We start from the raw sequence: 19,878 nt of genomic DNA, 5'->3' as shown, positions 1-19,878 counted from the left end.
CCTTGACCACCTTGACAGCTAGAGTGCCCAAGGGCAGAATCTCTTCCCTTTTTTTTCAAGAAGCAAGATTGGTCTGGCATTAGAATATATCAGAGATGATTTCCAAGACAGGCTCTGCCTTTCTTCCTTGCTCTTGCCTACAGCAGTGTGTGTGTTTAAATTACTGAATTCCCATCACCCGAATGTGAATTATTTAGCCTATATGCTGAGTCACTCTCCAGAGGACAAATATTGTCCAAATAAATAATTAATTTAGCTAGCTGCAATCCATTCCCAAGGTTGGAGCTGAATCTGGAATACTAATCACATTTCCTGTCAACTGTTCCAGAATAATACTCTCCAAAGATATAATACAGCCTTTTGTCCAAGGTAGGTACACATATTTCATTCGTTTCTCAGGCAGTTTCATTCTCTCTAGGCAAAGAGAAATGGAGGAACATGTATCTAAGGGATTACTTGCCCTTAATTCCCTGAGGTGGAGGTAAAAGGAAAAAATGCAGGAAACAAGCCAGTCTACCAACTGACAACAGCACGATTCTGCAGTAGTCTAATAGTTTTCCTTTATCCCTCTTCCCTCTGCTTCCCTTCTCCACCCACCCAGCTTTGTGTACTCCACAGAAGCCTGAAGGTACCAAGGTAACAGGAACCAGGCCAACAGGCTGCATAGTATACACAGACATGAGAAAAGAAGGGCTCTCTGGCCACCATGAACTGCCCAGATAGGAATCCCCAAAACAGCAGTTCCAAGTCTTGACTGGAACTTTGGTGTGATTTGCAAGTAAGCTAACCAACCAGTTTCTCCATTTCCCTTCCTGCAAAACAGGCGGAATAATCCTCTCAAGCAGCACGGGAGTACAGGGTTTTCTTCAGTTGGGGAGCAATGGAAATGATGAGTCTATTAGTAAAGCAAAGATCAGTGCAATAATCCATCAGTAATGTAGACTCCTGGATTCATCGGGCCAAGTTACAACCCACGGCTTATATAGGAGCCAGGGAGGGACAGCCTAATTTCTCTGTGCCTCCTCTAAACTTCTATTGAATTCATTTTTGCACTCATTCTATTTTGTGTAATGGTTTATCTCCCTACTACATACAAACTCCTTGTTTATCTTTGGATTTCTCTTAGCTCTAGCTGAGAGTCGTGCACAGAGTAGGCAGTTGAATTTTAAGGTAGCATCAGTGACTTGGGCTGCTCAGAAGTGCTGAGCTCTAAACAGGAAAAGTTTCTTAAGCTCAATGACATTGGCAGGGTAGGTGGGAGTTCCAATTTGTACCTCTTACAGATGCAGTTAAAAATAGCTTTCTGCAGAGGCAAGGCAACCATGGCGTAGCTGGTTACAAGCACAGCTTATTCCAAAGATCTGCATTATATTATGTGTTGGGGGTGGGGGGCAGGGAACCAGTGCTCCCTACTCTGATCCTGGTAGTCAGGAAGTAGGAGTATCAAAACCCCTTCAGGAATTTTCTCCCCTAGCTATCTTTACCCTTTAATAGACTTGTTTCTGCTGCCACCTCTATTTATTTCATGCTGTAGGGGTTTGGCGGGGGGGGGGGTTGCTGCAGGGGGTCGTGCTGTGGGGTGCAAGCCTGGAACCTCCCTTCACCTAATCCTTTTGCCTCTGGGCCCGGGTGAAAGGGAATTGGATTAGACAGCTTCCGAGATGCCCTTCCTGGTTTAGATGTCCCGCTATGCTGCCCACTTCTAGAGTGTGTGGGAGTGGTGTGTGTGTGTGTGTGTGTGTGTGTTTGTGCTGGGTAATGGGGAAAGGGTATAGGGCCAGTGTGAATAAGTGAATAAGATTACAACTTTTGGAAGAACAAGGGCTTTAAAAACAGCAGCAACACGGGGGTTAATGAGCATAGAACTCAATCTACACCCTCAGTCCTATTTCGTACTGTCTGCTTGAGTACCCCAAGGCGGCGGGGATGCTGGGGCCCACGATCAGCGACCCCCCCACACCAGGACAGTTTCCCTGACGAAGCTTCAGGACACTGTCGGGGGATGGAAGAGCTGAGGAGCCCTTCGGTCTTTGCTCAGCCTTTACTCCAGCCAGGGCTCGGCCGCTCCTAGGACCCCCTAGAATCACCCAACAACTCAGGCCAAGTCCTGGCGGAGAAGACCTTGCCGCCCCTCCAGAGCCTGGCCAGCCCCCAACTTAGAGGCCGTCTCCCCGTCGTCTCCCCCCGCCCCCGGTTGCCCAGGGCCACGCGACTCTACACAAACAGTTTCCAAGAGGGGCGCGGCCTCCGCCACTCTTCCCCGGAGGAGCCTCAGGAACCCAGAAGCAGAGCCTCCGCCCCCACACGAGGCCGAACCCGCCCGCTCCACCCTTCTGCGCGCCTCCCGCTGCAGTGCGGCGGTTACTAAGACGCTAGCCTCTATCAACCAATAGTTTGAGCCCCTCGGCGCCCTCGACTGAGTCGGCCAATGAAAAGACAAATCAATCATTTGAAACAGCCAGTGGAGAATGCACTGCAGCGCGAGGGGGGCCTCCTGATAGGTAGACGTGAAACTATCATTCACCAATAAAGAAGGGGAATCGTCAGGAAGGCGGGAATTGAAGCCGTAGATTGACACGGTTGGAACCAATGATCTATAAAAACTTGTGGCCTCGTTCTAGTTATCCAATAAATGGCGAGAGGAGGCGGGTGCTTGTGGCTATATAAGAGTTCGGCAAACGTCGGTTGCAGCAGTCTGCGCGCCCGATCTTCTTCCGCTTCTGTGTGTTTGTCTCCGTCGCCGCAGCCGTTACCATGAGGGAGATCGTACACCTCCAGGCCGGGCAGTGCGGCAACCAAATCGGCGCAAAGGTGGGTAGTCCTGGCCTAGGTGGGAGGGTTCTTGGGAGATTGGAGCCGACCCTGGGAATCGCTAAGGGTGGCGGCACCGGGAAAGATGGCGCCGGGAGGGTCTGGGCCAGCTCCGCATTGCGGAGAAGGGAAGCTGCTGCGCTTCGGGTGTATTTGAAGGGAATTCGAAGAGGGAAGGGCTGGCTGTGATTGGGGTGGGGGGAGGGCGGGTCGTGATCTCTGGGGTGCTCTGGCTGCTTGAGCTTCCGGGCCCAGCCCTGGGTGAGGCCCCTGGGGAAAGCGGGGCGGGGGCGGAGGAGAGGAAGGAGGGAGGGAGAGAGGATAGGGAAGAGCAGGACGAGGACTTGGCCTCGGCCTCCTCGCCCGCCCGGAGCCCGCCCGGGGCGTGGCCAGCTCCGCCCTCCGCTGCACCGGCTGCACCGCCAGCCCGCCCTCGGTGACTCAGGTCTAGCTGTGCTTGATCAACCCGCCAATGTCTTCCAGTTCTGGGAGGTGATCAGTGACGAACATGGTATCGACCCCACCGGAACCTACCATGGGGACAGTGACCTGCAGCTGGAGAGGATCAACGTCTACTACAATGAAGCCACCGGTACGTGGTTTAAACTCAGTGGTTCCCCTCCTCCTCCGCTTTATGGTCTTGCTCCTCTCCCTTGGTTGCTAAGGGCAGGGCCTTTCCCTTTTCCCTGGGCTGCCTTGCTCATCAGGCCTCCCTGACTAATGCCGTCTCAATTTCCAGGTGGGAAATATGTGCCCCGAGCAGTTCTGGTCGATCTTGAGCCTGGAACAATGGACTCTGTCCGGTCTGGACCTTTCGGACAGATTTTCAGGCCAGACAACTTTGTCTTCGGTAAGCAGTTTTTATTACATTTTCTTAACATCTCCCTTAGATCATTGAGCTATTAAAGCCCCTTTGGGAAACAGCTGGGTGTAGCCCCTAGCTTTTGATCTTGAGTTTAGGTTATGTGGGGAGAAAAGGGGGAGAGGAGTTGGCACTGGTTCCCCTGGTACCTGGCAACAAGCTGCATGACTCAAGTCTTTCATCTCCCTCACACCCTCCTCCCCCGTGGCATTTAAGGAATTCATAAGGGGCAGCTAGGTGGCTCAGTGGATAACGTACCAGCCCTGGATTCAGGAAGACCTGAGTTCAAATTCAGCCTCAGACACTTGACACTAGCTGTGTGACACTGGGCAAAGTCACTTAACCCTCATTGCTCCACCCCAAAAAATTAAATCTAAAAAATAATTCATAGAATATTAAAACTAGAAGAGAACATAAGAGAATCAATTTGTATATTTTATACCAGAGGGAAATTTAAGAGTCAAGTAAAATAACTTGCCAATACTCATTGGCTTGATGCCAGCTGGGTCTGTCACTTTTTCTCTAACACTTTGACAAGAGCAATTATGGTTCTTTCTAAGGGTTCCTTTTCACATTAATAGGCATCTTATCAAGATGCTTATTAATTAAAGTGACTGGGGAAGCTGGGGTTTTTTGTGCTGTAATGCTTGGATTTGGGGGGGTCAAACTTAATTTTTGACATTATAATATTTTAAACATTAGTAGCTTTTTTGTTTTTGCTATTTAAAGTGAGGTTTGATCTTAACAATGTAAAGTGGGGTTTTTGCATTGCTTTTGTTATTCTTAAGAATTGAGACCCTGATATACTTGGGATATCTCTTGAGGTAGGTAGGGTTGGGGGGGGGGAGCATATTAAGAGTTGTAGATACTAGGATGGTCTTAATAGCCATTGATCATGAAAGGAATGATTAATTACATTTCTTATTTTCAGGCCAAAGTGGTGCTGGAAACAACTGGGCAAAAGGCCATTACACAGAAGGTGCGGAACTGGTTGACTCAGTATTAGATGTTGTAAGAAAAGAAGCGGAAAGTTGTGACTGTCTCCAGGGCTTCCAGCTGACACACTCTCTGGGTGGTGGGACTGGGTCTGGGATGGGCACTCTCTTAATCAGCAAGATCCGGGAAGAGTACCCAGACAGAATCATGAACACTTTCAGCGTTGTACCCTCCCCCAAGGTATCGGACACTGTAGTAGAGCCCTACAATGCGACCCTCTCTGTACACCAGCTTGTAGAAAACACAGATGAAACCTATTGTATTGATAATGAAGCCCTCTATGATATCTGTTTCAGAACCCTGAAATTGACCACTCCCACATATGGTGACCTGAACCACCTGGTGTCAGCAACCATGAGTGGTGTCACCACCTGCTTACGATTCCCAGGGCAGCTTAATGCTGACTTGCGTAAGCTGGCAGTGAACATGGTTCCCTTTCCCCGTCTGCACTTCTTTATGCCTGGCTTTGCTCCACTGACTAGCCGTGGTAGCCAGCAGTACCGTGCTTTAACTGTGCCAGAGCTCACCCAGCAGATGTTTGATGCAAAGAACATGATGGCTGCTTGTGACCCGAGGCACGGGCGCTATCTTACAGTGGCAGCCGTGTTCAGAGGCCGTATGTCCATGAAGGAGGTAGACGAGCAAATGCTCAATGTTCAAAACAAGAACAGCAGTTACTTTGTTGAATGGATCCCCAACAATGTGAAAACGGCCGTTTGTGACATCCCACCCCGGGGCCTGAAAATGTCTGCCACCTTCATTGGTAACAGTACTGCCATCCAAGAGCTCTTTAAGCGCATTTCTGAGCAGTTTACAGCCATGTTTCGCAGAAAGGCTTTCTTACACTGGTATACTGGAGAGGGCATGGATGAAATGGAATTCACTGAAGCAGAAAGCAACATGAATGATTTGGTTTCTGAGTATCAGCAGTATCAGGATGCCACAGCTGAGGAGGAGGGAGAATTTGAGGAGGAGGCTGAAGAGGAGGTGGCGTAAAGCTGTGCATCAGTTACTCTGTAAATTATGTTGAAAGCTGTATGAACTCTTTTTATTCACTCACAAACTTGTTTTCTGATGTTCATGTCTCGCTGCATTCTGCACTTGCTGTTTTCCTGTTCTTTGACATCGAATGCTGTACAGATAACACCATTAAAGCATTTTTCATAGTGCATTGTTTCGTCTTTTCTGTTCATTTCGATAAGCTTTGCGAGTACTGCTGCCAAATGTTAAACCATAAGTTTGTCTCAAAGCTGTAAAAGAGCAGAAGGTGGACTGAAAAGATTATTGGTGATAATGTCAAGGCTTCCCAGAGCAAAATGTTTCTATGGCCCTGTGTTTTAATTGTCGGGGAGTTTCCCTAATAAAATGGTTGCTTTCCCTTAAGGGGAGATCCTCAAATGGTCATTAGTGGTGAATAAATAAGCTTTTTAGCTAATGGCAGCTAAAAGACTTGCCTGAGTTTCTTTGAAGATTTTAAAAGCCTTGTTTTAAAATTTACACATGGCTTTATGGCTTTAAGGTTTGTCATGGACCTTAATTAGCCTGCAAAGCTTTTCTCTTAGGCTTTCCCATACATGCTTCAGTCTATGGCATAGTTTACCATCTGGATTATAGTTTGAGCACAGCCTGTGTTTGTTAGATTGGCAGTCACCTATTTGGTGCAAAGTCCAGAGGGATTTTTGCCCAAAGGTTGTACCTGCTTCTTAACTCTTGTCATTGCCACTAAGAAAATTCCTTAGTAGTTCCCAAACTTGTTATAAAACAAGTGTAAGGTTCACTTTCTAATAAGCCCAAATCTGTTTATATTAGTTGAGAGTGACAAAGCTATTAATACTAAATCTTTAGTAGCACCCGTTTATAAAGATGAGCAAAACTGCTGGACCCTGCTAGGGAATGTAGATGTTTTAGGAGAATCAGTGCAAACACTACACTAGGAAGAGGGGTAGGGGCGGGACTAAGAAGTGAATGGGTTTTGTTTTTTCGTTGAGGCAATGAGGGTTAAGTGACAGCTGGTGTCAAGTGTCCGAGGCTGGGCTTGGATTTGAACTTGGGTCCTCCTGAATCCAGGGCCTGTGCTTTATCCACTGCCACCTAGCTGCACCACCCCCCCATCTCCCCCCAAATGGTGTCTTTTTTTTGTTTTTTGTTTTTGGGTTTTTTTTTTTTAGTGAGGCAATTGGGGTTAAGTGACTTGCCCAGGGTCACACAGCTAGTAAGTGTTAAGTGTCTGAGGCCGGATTTGAACTCAGGTACTCCTGACTCCAGGGCCGGTGCTCTATCCACTGTGCCACCTAGCTGCCCCCAAATGGTTTTTAAAAGGAGTTAGGAGTCAGGGACATTACTGAATCATTTTCCCATTACCCTTCTTTAATATTTCAAAACTATTAATAGGTGCAAGTCAGTTTCTTAATTCCTATATAGCTTATTTTTCTCAAAACACTTGTCATTTTAGTTACAACTTACATACTTGGTATGAATCCTGTGTAGAAAGGTATCAGTCCTTGACTGTGGTAAACTTTGGTGTCTGGCCAGTGTTGTTTTGGTAGTCTCTCTCCCAGAGCGTAAACAGGGTTTCTTATTAGAAACTGGGAAAATATTCTTTGTTACTTGCAAATGCAGAAGTTTTTCTGCTCAATAACTATTAAAGAAAGCCAACATATTTAATTAAGCTTAACTTGCCTGCCTTTTGGTAAATTGTGTTTCCTGCCTTTGTGTAAATGATAACTTGACATTAACATTTCTTTTTACTCCAAGGCCCTGTTGGTGCCAGATTCCTATCAGTCTGAGGAAATTTAACTAAAGGCAGCCTGTGGAATGCTCTCACCCATTTTGGCTGTGGTACATTGATGTTTATCAGGTTGGAATCTCATTGTCCTGCCAAATGGGAGGACAATCAAGAGTGGTGCTTAGGCCCCATTGTTAGTGGGCACCAGGTGCCTGATGGTGTCAGATGCTGCAAGGCCTGTAAGAAGTGAGTTTCTGTTCAGGTGCCATCTAGGAAGCACAATAATTCTCTGGCATCTAGAAAAGAAGGTTGGGAATAGTAGAGAAAAGAGTAGGAGCTGTCAGTTCTCTCCAACCAGCAAATTAATTAGCTGGGAAGAAAAAGGCAGTGGAATGGTGGGAGGCAGGGGTTGTCCGGACAGAACTTCAGCCATAGGGATTGAAACCTTGGGGAAAAGGAGCAATGATGTGAAACATGCAGTCTTTTGGCACTGGCATTCTCCTGTACCATCTCTGGGTGCCCTAGCTACCTGTCCTGTCTACCTGGTACAAGCATACTCCACCAGTTTTTGGCCCAGGCAGGGAAGCAATAAAGTTGTTAGTGTATTTTTCATAGGTTCTCCTAGACTTTACAACTCTCCTCAATTCCACATACCACCCCCTTTACTTCTCTGCTGTACTTTAAGAATTTCCTCCCCATCAGGGTGGAGGCTTCCACAATTAGAAAGTTTTCCCTTTCTGTTGTCTTTATGGAAATATTTAGAAGCCAAGCAACACTTGGTGACTCTCTGACTGGTGTTTTTGCAGCCTCTGCAGTTCTGACATTTCAGAAGATACTTAACTTTAGCTAAACCAATATTGCTCAAAGTCATTGGGAAAGAGGAGGGATGAGCAACTTCTCTGCCTCAGAGAATGCTGAGAAATGAAGGCCTTTTAAACTTCCTTGCTTTTGGGGTCTTCCAAGGCAGCTTAAACCTGTTATTCTAGCTCCTGTCTTATCCATGAGCTAGCTTCATATTAAGAAGCAGGCAATATCAAGGTGAATGGCAGAGTTTTTAGTGCTATTCCATTTAAAGTAGCCCCTAACTTTCCCAGAACACCAGCGATTCCATGTGTTTCCTGAAGCCAGTGCTTTAGAGAGTCTTTAGGGAGAGTAGCATCCCCGCAATTGTGGCACTGAGTAGAACTGAAGGAAGGGGGAAGATTTTCCATGAGTGTGATAGGTTCTCGTGGGGAGGCCTGCAGGGAGTTCAAGGTCCAGAGGGAAATGCACTTGCAATCCCTTGTCACCCTTCAAGGCTGTTTGCTTTTGGCTTGGACAATTTTTCCCTTCCTATGTTTTTTGATTGCTTTCAGTCCTCAGCCAAAGTCTTACGTGGCTGGTCCCAGGACCCAAGCAGCCCCAAGTAGGACACATTGCAATGAGACATGGCACTTCATTTAACACAGTGGCTATACCTGGGAAGGAGCTCTATGACTCTCAGATAGGTCTCATTTACCTGACTCTTATCGAATTCGTCCATGGCCTGCTGGACACCATCTCGATAATTCATTCCCATCACCCAAGTGAATCGTGGTACGAATCCAGCGTACCCTGCAAGGGGCAGATGAAAGAATGTCACAAATCCAGGGAATATTGAACAAGAAACCCCAACTTCACTTTTGCAACTGACTGGAACACCTTTTAACCTGCTTGTGGGATTTAAATTCTATGTGTACTCCACCCTGTAGTTTTTAACCCATTGGTACTCCCCCTATGTAGCAGGGCAATTGGAATGGAAGGAGCACTGGACCTTTTTTTTTTTTTTTTTTTGCCTTTCTTCGTATCTGTAATTATTTATTTAGCCCAGTGAAATAGAAAGCCCTTCATAATGGCTTGTTGACTGACTAAGAGTCAGGAGCCTTGGGTTTCAGTCCTGCCTTTGCCATTTGCTGGCTGTATGACCTTGGGCAAATCATTTGATTCTCTGAGCCTCAATTTCCTCAAAAGTGAGATCAGAGTGCTCCCACCTGTTCACCCCACAGTCTTGCTATGAGGAGGAAATATATGTGCAGATGTGTAAACTGCAAAGTGCTATCTTGGTAGAGTTATTGTTGATAAGCTTCAGTGCTCTCTGATAGAATGCTAGGGACACGTACAGGAGAAACAAGAGTGGAAGGTTTTGTTCAGATGTTGTTTTCTCTGCACAACACAGTGGCCTCTTGGGGCAAGAAGAGAAAGGTACGTTTTGTTAGGAGACTGAGCGTCTCTCAACATAGCTGTCGCAATCTTGTGAATAAGCCAGGTTTGGTGTTGTGATTCTCAGGAGCCAGTCCAGCAGGCAGGTGTGAAAGGATGCCCACCACATGACCCATCAGTCAGGGCTTGGCCTCCCGCAGTAGCACTTTCATCTTCCTTTTTGAGTCATCTCTCTCTCTCCCCTTCATCCACTGGCATAGTTTTGAACTCTGGATTTCCATGGAGCCAAAGTTATGTGTCACCAGGATGACAGACAGGACTTCAGGTTTTGCATATCTCTCTAGTGTGAGAGGGATGGTAGCTGGGACCTAATGCATCTGGTCTGTTCCAGGGCCTTTGGTGTCTCTCTAATACCCACTTCTGGTGGCAGAAGCTTGGAGTACACAGGAGCAATGGTCTAAGTGTGGAGGCAAAGGTGAAGCCCTGAAGGAATGAATGCTAAGGGAGAGAAAAAAACCTCTAGCTTAGAATCAGTGTATTGGTCTCTGAAAGGACCCTAAAGATCAGATAAACTAATACTTCATTTTACAGGTAAGACACTTGAGGCCCAGAGAGGTGAAGGGACTTGCCCAAAAAAGTCTCAGCAAGTTCATGGCAGAACCAGGACTGTAAGCCAGTCACGGCTTCTGGGCTCCGGCCACCCACCCGAGATGGCTTTGTGCTGGATCAGGTTGGGCTTGTCTAGCTTGGGAAGCCTCTCAAACCTGCCGACATCTAGCGTCTCCGTCTGGGGTTGCAGAGGGGGATACACATCTCTCCGGAAGTGGTGCAGCTAGAACAAGGAGGGTGAAGCTAGAGTCACCTCCTTAGCCTGGCTAAACAGGCTATTCTCCACCTCCTCCCCCATTCCCCTCTCAGAGCTCCCTTGGATACTCCCCCCATTCTCTCCCCCCCAACCTCTTGCATTTTGGATCCTTGGGGGAGGAATCAACTGAATACTAACAGGGAACCCTCTGTGTACCTGGGGATATACAGGGGCCTTCTGGAGAGAGGGTGGGGTTTTCCACCCTTCTTTTCCATATGCCAGTCGGAGACCTGGATGTCCAAATTCAGGTTCGTTGACCTTCTTGCTTGGTGGACATGGTGGGTAAGGATGGTAGGGCATGGTTTCAATGCCTGTGCCTGTCGAAGGCATGTACCGATCACTGTCTGGCATAGGCATGTTACGTTGCTCTGTCCCAAGGAATGGATAGTGTCCTCTGATCTCAAAATCCTTAAAGGGCTGGAATCCTGAGTAGACATGGAGGTGAAAAATGTGAACAGGAGAGTCCCTGAGCCAGACACAAGTGAAGGAGGTGCATATCTTAGCTTCTCACCTGTGTAATGGGGGATGTAAGGCTGGTTCGCATCCATATATTTTGCATGGTTTGTTCTACCTTGGCTATAATCCTCAATGAACTTGGGTTTGCTGAGCGGTGCCAACACAGAACATGGGCTCTTATTCACTGTTGGGTCCGTCAGCACCTGTGCAGTGGTCCGGCCATAAGTGTATCCCACCTGGTACCGTAGTTGGGGATAGAAGCCGGCATAGCTAGGGATAAAGAGATGTAGTCAGAGAAAGAAGGAGAGATACCTGGTGAACCGGACAGTGGGGGATACTGTCACAAAGAAAATGATGATAGAAAACAGCCAACATTTTCTCAAGTGAACCAAATTCAGATTTAAAAGCCTTTGGACATACGTGATTCCCCTCAATGGGGATAGGAAATGAGTTCCAGATGTGGGAAAAAAGAACAGTAATCAATACTAGAATCTCATTCATTCTTTCTAAGACATTGGGGAGGATTATGAGTCTGAAAGGAGATGGATGTAGACCAGAGAAGGCAAGGTGTTACTATGTGTGATGTTCTTCACCAGAACCTTCCCCAGGGGCTCTCAGTCATACCACTCCTCAACCAATGATAGCCTAGTTTCCCTACCTATTAATTTGCTTACCACCCAGTCTCTGACCCACCCCCACTCAACCATTTTCCCTCTCCAGTCCTCCCCACCAGCCATTTCCCCAGCCCAGGGTGCCCCAGTCCCCCAGCCTCCAAACTCCTGAGCCCCCTGTCCCCAACCCCAGTCCTTAAACAGGAGACATGGTAGAATTCTTACCCAGGAATATAGTGTGGCTCCGGTGTGAAAAGGCTGTGACTCTTAGTTGCTATCATTGTAACCCCAGTAGATCCTGAACTGGATGCAGCCTGGCCAGGACATCAGACCCTTCTGCTCAGAGGAGATCGTTACCAGGGCAACCATTGTGAAGAGATGGTACCAAGACCAGAAATAACCTCTAAAAGCCTGATGCTCCCTTTCCCCCACCTCAGATACTCAGAAGCCAGACCTCCTGGGTGCTGCTTTAGCCTTAATCTCTAAAGTCCCCAGGTTTCCGTGGCCACCTGAAAACTCAAAACTTGATTTTCTTCCTCCTTACCTGATTTCTCCTTGCACCAGAGCTACAGAATCACAAATCTCATGGTAGCTTTGGTTGGGGGTGAATGGTAGAAGAACCCCTATCCCCACCGGATATACCCCATCTTGCTTGATCGGTTACCACATGGTTCCTATCTCAAACTTAAAGTCTTTGACTAGGGGGCAGCTAGGTGGCACAGTGGATAAAGCACCAGCCCTGGATTCAGGAGGACCTGAGTTCAAATCCAGCCTCAGACACTTGACACTTACTAGATGTATGACCCTGGGCAAGTCACTTAAGACTCATTGCCCTGCAAAAAACAAAAACAAACGAACAAACAAACAAAAAGCCTTTGACTAGTGGGAAATTTATACTACCTTGTTAGATGACACCTCTGTCTGCAGCAATCAGTGATTTAGGTTTTGTGGTCAGGGATCTGCCATAACATAAGTCATTCATTCCTCTTCCAAGAAGCCTTCCTTTGACTGTTTTTAACTCTTCCTTTTCTGAATTCTTTGGAATTTCTCTATACCACCACTTACCATATACAGCATAGTATCTCACATTGTGATTTGGGCAAAAATCTTGCTATTATTATTGCAGTCGTGTCATGGGAGCAAGTTCTGATGCTTATACTGATGGCTTTGGGCAAGTCACTTCTCTAAGCTTCAGTTTCCTCATCTGTTAAACAGAATTGAACCATATATCTCTAAATTCTATGATGTTGTACTTAACCTTTGAGCCCCCAGTGGGCAGAAGACCACATCTTAATTTTCTATCTTTCCCCATAGTGTAGCCATGTACATACGGCAATAGGCACAGTCTCTTTAAGCTCACTAAGTTCCCTGAGCTACCTCCGCCCTGCCCCAGCTTTGTAGAACATTGAATTACTGCCGTGGGAGATCCCTCTGGGCGTTCCTAGTTGATGGTGCCAAAGAGGTATGTCTCCCAATGATTCTGGTGTCCAAAGGGAAGCCTGGTGTGTATAGGACAGGAAGGAGGGCAAAAGAGCAAGAGGAGTCATTCATTAAGAGACAGACTCTGGGGCAGCTAGGTGGTACAGTGGATAGAGTACTGGTCCTGGATTCAGGAGGATCTGAGTTCAAATCTAGGCTCAGACACTTGACACTTACTAGCTGTGTGACCCTGGGCAAGTCACTTAATACTCATTGCCCTGCCAAAAAAAAGAGAGAGAGAGAGACAGTCCCTGAACCAGTGAAATATATTGGTTGAGACTGACTTCCATTAATGGAAGTTCTATGTGTCATAAAGGACAAAAGAGAATTAGAAACATAAAATAGACTCTTAAGACTGGGCTAGGGTGGGGTGTCACTAGGGCGCTAAGGGTACTGCCTGGTGGGTGCCCTCCCCAAGAGCCTCTCTTCCTTTCTGCTTTTCTCTCCTCTTTTCTAGTTACCTAGTCTACTGAGTCCTCAAGATGCTCCTGAGCACATACTCCTCTAAAAAGAGAGGTTGTTGGCCCTGACCTAGATTTTCTACAGTGAAACAAGGGGTTTGGGGAGTCAGGAATCCAGGGCTGCAGTAAAAGGGAAGTGAGTGAACAAGGAAGCAACATAAAAAGAGAGGAAAAAAAATGAAGACTATTGGGACCAGGAAGAGGTGAGAACTCATTATGAGGACTTTCTTCACCCCCATCCATAGAGTCATGAGCCCAGGAAATAAGCTACAGCCCTTTAGTCAATTTTGGGATCCTATGAAGCAATTAATTGTACTCTGGAAATGAAAAAACCTTAGTGGTGAGAAAATTAGGCTGTGATTTGTATTGTTCAGCTCTGTACCTAAATCCACACCCAAGTCCCTGCATATCAACCTTCCTCCCCATCTCATTCTCTCCAGAACCAGGAGAACACCCTTCCCCCATTCTTCACCATGGCAACAACAAGAGTGTCCTTGTGATGTGACCATGATGTCTAGCCTGGGGAAAGTCTAGACTAGCCAACACGGAGGACACAATATTTAGATCGGAAAAAAGATGAATTTTGACCAGAAGGCTGTCAAGTTTTTGGCAAATTTTTATATGAATGGAGGCCAACACTGGACCCATGGTGGTATACAGACAAGGCAGCCAGCACCTCCCAGCAGCCGGTAATTGGCCCCAGATTTGGGAGAAAATTGAGGGCCATTAAGAAGGTGGTGAGGAATGGCAATGGGAAGATATGAAAATATAGGTCTTTGAGGAATCAAGGACCAAAGTGGGATTGAGGAAAAGTGGGGTTGAGAAAAGAGATGAAAATGAGGTTGGGATAATAGAGAGATGATGGGAATAAAACTGGAGTATCATATAGGGTTTGGATGAGGATGGGGGAGAATGGGGATGAAATAAGGAATGGTTGGGTGTGGAAACGAATGGGATATGTTTGGAGTTGGAAAGAGGATAGAGGTAAAGATAGGATTAATATTAATACTGCACATTATAGACCATTTTATTTATTTTTTTTGTGGGACAATGATGGTTAAGTGACTTGTCCAGGGTCACATAGCTAGTGTCAAGTGTCTGAGGTGGGATTTGAACTCAGATCCTCCAGAATCCAGGGCTGGTGCTTTAGCCACTGCACCACCTAGCTGCCCCATTATAGACCATTTTAAAGGACATATAGTTAAGATTGAAATAGGGTCATGGAGTGATGGTCCCCAGGTAAGGAGTGGAATAGGGTAATGGGACTCAGAAGGAAAGAGACTGGCATAGTTATGGATGCTAAAGTTCCATTATCTATCCTGTCCCTTGGACAGGAGGAAGTTGTCTCGGAACCATCCAGTCCTACCCATGCACCCCCAATCTATAGAAAGGTGGGAATCTATGAAGCATTCATCATCCCAGGAGCTTCAAAAACTCCCTTTGGGGGGAACCAACCTGATACAGGAACCACAACTTCGGATCAGGAATATAAAGGAATTCAGTAAGTGCAGAGCCATGTAGAATGGCAGTGGGGTAGGAGGAATGAATGGTAGCCCTACCTCCAGGTCTGAAACCAGTTCAGTTCTGACCATGTGGGAGACTCAGGGTGGTCTAGTCTGAACAGTCCATCCATTAACCCAGAGGGTGGAGTTGGGAGGAGGGTAGCCACAAGGAGAAAAGCACACACACACATGTATACATACATACATATATTTTATATACATATCATATACACATATGTCTATATGCACACACACATACTGGAAATGGGGGAGGGGGTGTTCCTGAGAAACTCAGTTCCATCTCCTGTGCCTAGGCTTAGAAAGACGACCGCCAATCCTGATAGACATGGATACTCCAGGGCCGACCCAGTACTCTGCACCTGATGTGAGCATCCGGGAGTCTTCACCACATCCCCACTACAGCATTAGCTGCAAGGCACCCACTCGGGGTACGGCCCCCCTATCCATTCTCAGCAACACTGCCCCCTCCTGAGCAATTCACTCGTCTTAAGACATAACTGCTCTCAGCCCTGAACCTTTTGCATCTGTAGGAAGGAGGCAAAGAAGTTATGCCCTCAGTTGGAGGAGAATAGGGTAGACAAGTGACACTGTGTAGAGGAAGAAAGGAGCTCATCCCGTGTGTATCGTCTGGTAACTTCCAATCCAAACAATTAAGTATCTCTTGAGTTTCTGTTTGTACAAGGGCACTTTATTGGGCACCAGTGATACACTTTTTTTTTTTTAGTGAGGCAATTGGGGTTAAGTGACTTGCCCAGGGTCACACAGCTAGTAAGTGTTAAATGTCTGAGGCCGGATTTGAACTCAGGTCCTCCTGACTCCAGGGCCAGTGCTCTATCTACTGTGCCACCTGGCTGCCCCGAGTGATACACTTATAAAATGAAGAACCGGTCCCTGACTTGAAGAAAGGTTTCCTTAGAGTGCTACATGAGTAAGCCTCAAAGGAAGCTAGATATCCTTAGAAGAGGTGATGAGGAGCAATTGTATCCCAGGCCCAGGGAATAACCTGGGCAAAGGCCCAGAGGTGGGGGATATAACAGTCCAGTTTTGGCTGGGATAGTGAGAGTATAATGTGCAATAAACTTAGCAAAATAAGCTGTGTGAAAGGCTTTAAAATGACAAACTTGAAATGAGTTTGTATTTTAGAAACTAATCGTGTGCTTCAAGAAGGTTATTTGCCAGGGGCAGCTAGGTGGAGCAGTGGATAGAGCACCGGCCCTGGATTCAGGAGGACCTGAGTTCAAATTTGGCCTCAGACACTTGACACTTACTAGCTGTGTGACCCTGGGCAAGTCACTTAACCCCCATTGCCTCACAAAAAAAAAAAAAAGGTTATTTGCCCAAAAAAAAAAGGAGGAAGAGGAGGAGGAGGAGGTGGTTATTTGGCAGCTGGATAGGAAAGGGGAAAGACTGGAAGAAGCCAGGAGTTCAGGAGTTCAAGAGATTACTACAATTCAGAAAAGAAGGGCTAGAAACCTACATTAGTGACCAAGGGAGTGGAGAGAAGGGGAATGATTCAGGAATTGTTACCAACAAAGAATCCATGAGAGTTGGCAACTGATTGGATATGGCAATGTGAAAGAGGTTGATGAATAGAAGGAAAATGGCACCAAGGTTGTGAAAACAGGCAACTAGAGGCATGGTATAGTGTATGGAGGAGTAGGTTCAAGGGATTAGGAAGAGATGTTGTTCTTGAGTAGGTTCCAGGTGGAAGCTTAGTTCCATTTTTGAATACGTGGAATTTGCTACACTTCCGGGACATCGTGAAGATATAGAACTAGACTAGCTCAAGAGAGATATTAGGACCAAATATATTCATCTGAGATAATCTGAAAAGATTGATCATTGAACTAGGGGAGTAGATGTGAAGGGCAGAGCCTTGAAGAATATCATATCCACACTTAGGGAGTAGATGAGATTGTAAAAGAGTAGTCAGCTAGGTTAGAGAATCAGGAAAGAGCAGGAAGGAACATCTGAAGGTGAGTAGGATCAAGAATGATGGTCAACACTTTCAAAAATTGCAGAGAGGTCAAGAAAGATGAGGACTGATGAAAATGTTAACTCTTGTTCATCAGTAGTCTGGGAGAGAATCAGTTTCATTTGGAATGGTGGGCGAGGTTGGAAACCAGATTGCAAGGAGTGAGTGGGAGAAAAAAAAGATGGAAACAACAAGGAGGGAGATTACTTTTTTTAGATATTTGGCCGAGTTCCAGGAAAGAGACTACAAAATTTCCTATTTCAACCAATTTTGCTTGAACTAGGCACTAGCTAATATTTGCTCTATCCAGGGCTCCCAGGACAGTGGGAGTAGGAGGAGGTGTTGTTCTTAGCCCCTCCACCACCGCCATCTCCGCTCATGACAGAATCTTAGGCATGTCTTGATGGTGAGTGAGGTCTCTAGCCCAATGCAAGAGGGTGGCAAAAGAACAGAATCTTCCCCTAAGGAGTGGGAAGGAGCAGGAACTTACTCCAACACAATTCAGACCAAGGAGATGTGAGGGGGCGTGGTGCCAACCCCCACCCTCTATATGTTTCCCTTCATACCCACAGGGTGTGTGTGTGTGTGTGTGTGTGTGTGAAGGGAAATGTAAAGGGGTGATAGAAAGGCATTGTTGCTGGCCCATTGTGGTTCTCTCCCTCTCCCAACCTATAGGTACAACCCTTATCACCTCTTGCTCTTTGGGGAGGCCCACTGGGTAGGAGCCTATGGTGGCCACCCTCAATACCAATAGGATGCCCTATCACTTCCTGCCCCTCCCAAAGTCCTCTAGGCCTGGCTGTCCCTCGAGTTGGACCTCCCTTGAGGAGGTCATGAGCCAACAGGGCCCAGGTCCCACATGGTGACAAACAGCTTGGAGGAGGGGGAAACTCCCTACACCCCCTCCCATCCCTACCTCTGTGCACAGGTACCTACCTATCACTTTCCCTATTCAGAGATTTAGATTGCCCTTGTTCCTGCTCCTGAGACCCCTCTTGGTCTCAGCTGGTTGAGCAGCACCCCAGGGTGGTGGGCCTAAGGGAAAGGGAGACAAATCTCAGATACTATAGGACTGGTACTCACATCTGCCAAAGGAGGTAGGAATGTTGGAAGTCTTAGTTAGCCCCTCCAGCCTTCACCTTCACCACTTTCCAGCCCTCAGAGGGCCCTATTGGGTATTTTATAAATTCAGTCTTGCCTGCTTGTCCCCTACTCTGGTTACCACCCTCCTCCCTGGCCTCCCCCCTTCCCAGGATTCCTGCCCCAGCTTCCTGTCCTCTTTTCCTTCATTGGGATCTGCTTGACTCCCAACATGCCCTGCAGATGGTGGTGGACGCAGGGCATGGCAAACCACCTGGTTCCAGAGTGAAAGCCCTTTCACGCAGAAGGCTGACTTCCTCAGTGAGAAGAAGGTACACATTGCTTTTTTGTCCCCTCAGTCCTAGCTCCCAGATCCCTGGCGGGACCCTGGCCCAACAGCTAGGCCTTTGCTTTGTCTAATGACTCTGCACTCAGCTAGATGGATTCACTCCCCCAGACCTTGGCCTAACTCCCCAACTGGAAACTCAAGGGCTTCTGTGGTCCTGACAGTGTGGTCCCGACAGTGTGGGATGCTCCCTAGAGCTTCAGGGTCCCCTTGTGCAGGTGTAAAGCAAATAGAGGGAAGGGTGGCAATGCAGGCTGGTGTGTGCCCAGCTCCAGCCCCAGCACCCATTCTGCTGACCTTTTGTACCCTGTCTGATCATCCCTGCAGTGGCCATCCCCGTTCCACTACACACAGCCCTGCAGTCTGGGGCCCCAGCAGCCAAGCCGGCCGAGCTTTCCCGCCTTCACCTTCGGCCACAGGAGGCTGGTTAACAAGGCCAGTAAGTGCAGCCCTATGCCTTCCAGGGGACCTCCTGCAGTAGCCTACAGTCATTCTAGTCTGGGATGGTAAGGGGTAGGGGGAAAGGAGATCTACTGGTACTTTAATGCTGTTGCCTCCAGGCCACTCATTAGACTTCTAATCTCACAGAGGAAACAAGGCCCAGCCCGAACACCTACAATGTTATCCCAGGCTTTCAGCTCAAGGGCCCTCGCTCTCCTGCCTTCTCCATGAGCCGGGCCCAGGCTCTCAACAGTTGGGTCAGTCCTGGTAAGGAGAAGGGTATGCGGTGTAGTCCCCAGGGTGAGAAGGAGGGTCTCTGGGGAAGCAGGGATCTGGGAAGAAGGGTCTTAGGGGTCAAGTGAGAGCAATGAGGTATCTGGGAATGAGAAGGGGAGGAGAACTTTGGAGGCCAAGAACAGAACAGAATTGGAATCTTTCAGGGTGATGAAGGGGGATGGGATCTCTTAAGACCAAGTAGAGAGGGTTTCTGTCGCAGAAATAGGAGACTGAGAACTTTAGGGTTCTAGTGGGAAGACTGCGGTCTCTGAGAGTTATCAGGAAGATGGAGACTTTGGAAGAATTAGGATTTCTGAGACCAAAGTAGGGGAATGGAGGTCTCTGGGACCTGAGAATGTGGAAGGAAGGTCTCCAGGGCCTAATCAGAGGGTGGCCAGTATCCAGCATCAGCTCTCCTCCTCTTTGTAGCTCATACCCCAGGACCAGCTGCTTACTATGTTGAAGATTCCTACAACTCCCGATTCCCATCAACGCCTGGAGTCCTCATCCAGGGTGAGCGCAGGCCTAAGCGGCATGAGACCGGGCCCTTCTGCACCCTCTAGAGCCTGGAAGCCTAGGCCCTTCAAGCCACACTCTTGAACCTGGATCCCCTGATGGCCTGTGCTATATACATTAGAACTCCAGAATCCCAGGGCCCTGGGCCACTCGGTAGCAACCAGAGGTTCCAAATCTCCCCTGGGTTCTTTCCTATCCTCTGGAATGAGAGGCCTCCGTCTCAGAGCCCCAGCCCTGTCTTTGGTCCAAGTCTTCTTGCCTGTCTTGTTATATAGTT

General features: G+C 47.5%; 3 protein-coding genes across 3 annotated transcripts; 2 read left to right on the top strand and 1 right to left on the bottom strand.

Moving 5' to 3' along the window:
• The first annotated feature begins 2,653 nt into the window (after positions 1–2,653).
• TUBB4B (tubulin beta 4B class IVb) lies at positions 2,654–5,838 on the top strand. Its single transcript, XM_043986146.1, has 4 exons — positions 2,654–2,811; positions 3,295–3,403; positions 3,551–3,661; positions 4,605–5,838. The coding sequence occupies exons 1-4, from the start codon at positions 2,755–2,757 to the stop codon at positions 5,663–5,665; spliced, it is 1,338 nt and encodes a 445-aa protein (XP_043842081.1). The 5' UTR covers positions 2,654–2,754; the 3' UTR covers positions 5,666–5,838.
• A 20-nt stretch (positions 5,839–5,858) lies between these two features.
• FAM166A (family with sequence similarity 166 member A) lies at positions 5,859–11,785 on the bottom strand. Its single transcript, XM_043986147.1, has 7 exons — positions 11,730–11,785; positions 10,949–11,163; positions 10,594–10,862; positions 10,278–10,404; positions 8,893–8,987; positions 7,133–7,254; positions 5,859–5,919 (listed from the first exon to the last, which is right to left on the bottom strand). Exons 1-7 carry the CDS (start codon positions 11,783–11,785, stop codon positions 5,859–5,861), a joined length of 945 nt encoding a protein of 314 aa, XP_043842082.1.
• Positions 11,786–14,020: 2,235 nt separating this feature from the next.
• Positions 14,021–19,648, top strand: STPG3 (sperm-tail PG-rich repeat containing 3). The gene is given in 7 exon segments (XM_043986148.1): positions 14,021–14,133; positions 14,779–14,972; positions 15,261–15,395; positions 18,266–18,354; positions 18,696–18,807; positions 18,957–19,076; positions 19,515–19,648. Coding segments are annotated over 7 exon segments (897 nt in total).
• Positions 19,649–19,878: the final 230 nt, after the last annotated feature.

The sequence above is a fragment of the Dromiciops gliroides genome, chromosome 2 (assembly GCF_019393635.1).
Source record: "Dromiciops gliroides isolate mDroGli1 chromosome 2, mDroGli1.pri, whole genome shotgun sequence".
Taxonomy (NCBI): domain Eukaryota; kingdom Metazoa; phylum Chordata; class Mammalia; order Microbiotheria; family Microbiotheriidae; genus Dromiciops; species Dromiciops gliroides.
Note: the sequence above shows the minus strand (reverse complement) of the source record. Positions and strands in the feature narration are given on the sequence as shown.